Source organism: Morone saxatilis, unplaced genomic scaffold, assembly GCF_004916995.1.
Source record: "Morone saxatilis isolate NCDOM2014 unplaced genomic scaffold, NCSU_SB_2.0 Contig16, whole genome shotgun sequence".
Classification (NCBI taxonomy): domain Eukaryota; kingdom Metazoa; phylum Chordata; class Actinopteri; family Moronidae; genus Morone; species Morone saxatilis.
The window spans coordinates 3,936,852-3,938,212 of record NW_023339718.1 but is presented as its reverse complement, the minus strand read 5'-3'; the positions used below and the strand labels follow the sequence as shown (position 1 = coordinate 3,938,212).

The window sequence follows — 1,361 nt, the reverse complement described above, 5'->3', positions numbered from 1 at the left end:
TTTCCCACAAGAGGAACTGTAACAACTGGTGATCCCTTAATGCTTTGATTCCACTGGGCACGAGACTGTGACTTTGCATCTGCAAAACAGTTTAAACAGTTTTGTTCCACTTAATACCCCACCAGGAGCGTTTCAGAAGTGTTAAGCCTGCCAGATTTTGTTGACTTGCCCAGATTTAGTTGATTTTGTCTTGATTTTTGTGCTTCTACCAAATGTAAGTAGGCTGGTTGGAGGACTGCACAGGGTGTTTTATTTTGAAAACTGACCAGATTCTCTATGTTGTTTCTGTGTCTGACTTCCTGCCTGGCTCGGCCAGCCGTGTATTCTCAGAAAACACAGCAAAGAGCTTCTTTTGGGAAGCTTCTGAAACACGCTGGAGGAATCACAAGCATTGTCTGGAACAACAGTGATCAGCTTCGCCGGCTGCACTGAGCCAGAACGCGACACAGCCATGCCTGGTGGAATCAAGGCATAACAGTTCATCATCAGGTCAAAATTTTTATTTGTCAACCAAATATACCTGCAAAACTAAAGACATTCCCATCTGGCTCAGTTGCACTTTGTGTTCGGTGCTTATTAGCAAATCTTAGCATACAAACACAATAAACTTAAATGTGGAACATGATAAATATATCTGCTAAACATCAGCTGTTAGCATTGGCATTGTAAGCCGTAACTATCTCAAGTTCGCATAGAAAAAAAGTATCTCTGTCAGCACTGATCTATTTCTGTGTAATCTAGTTTCTACAGCAAGTATACAAGCACACAGCATGTAATAACCTTACAAAAGTTTCAGTTCCAATTAGTTTGGTCATCATTTAAAAATATCTGATGCCACTCTCGCCCATGCAGTCAATTAAAGCTTTCCAGTTTCTGAGGTTACCAGTCAGGCGTTTTTCTGTGAGACAGGGCTGTGTAGAGGTGTGCAGGGGAGAAAGGCAGGTCCCAGATGAGTGTTAACTAGCCAAGCAGCACTCCTTCTATACCCAGCCTCGTACAGGCTCACTCATCCTATCACTGGGGCTCCACGCAAGGATATGTAGAGCTGGAATAGGACTGGCGGAGCGAGGAGCAGCCTTCACACTCGCAGAGGCCGAGTAAATGAACAGCCACAATAGAGGACACCAGGGAAGCAGAGGCCACGTTCCTGCTGCCCACTCCTGGCTGTAATAATATGGGTGGACATCGATGTGAATGGCGGCCTTGTCGGTTGCTTGTCTTTCTGCTTCATCACACACATGTCAAGACGGACAAGAAATAAGGAACAAGGACAGAAAGCTAAATAGGAAAAAGTAGCAACAATGGACAAAGTATTAGAGAAAAGGTGGATGTCACTGTGAAACCTGGATTCTCTTCAGAGA

General features: G+C 44.2%; 1 protein-coding gene across 1 annotated transcript in view; it reads right to left on the bottom strand.

Moving 5' to 3' along the window:
- Positions 1 to 453, bottom strand: part of si:dkeyp-14d3.1 (transmembrane protein 132C) — a 121,022-nt gene extending 120,569 nt beyond the window's left edge. The window contains exon 1 of the mRNA XM_035658151.1: positions 267 to 453. Coding sequence (XP_035514044.1) covers positions 267 to 453 — 187 coding nt within the window. The remainder of the gene's footprint in view (positions 1 to 266) is intronic.
- Between the last annotated feature and the right edge of the window lie 908 nt (positions 454 to 1,361).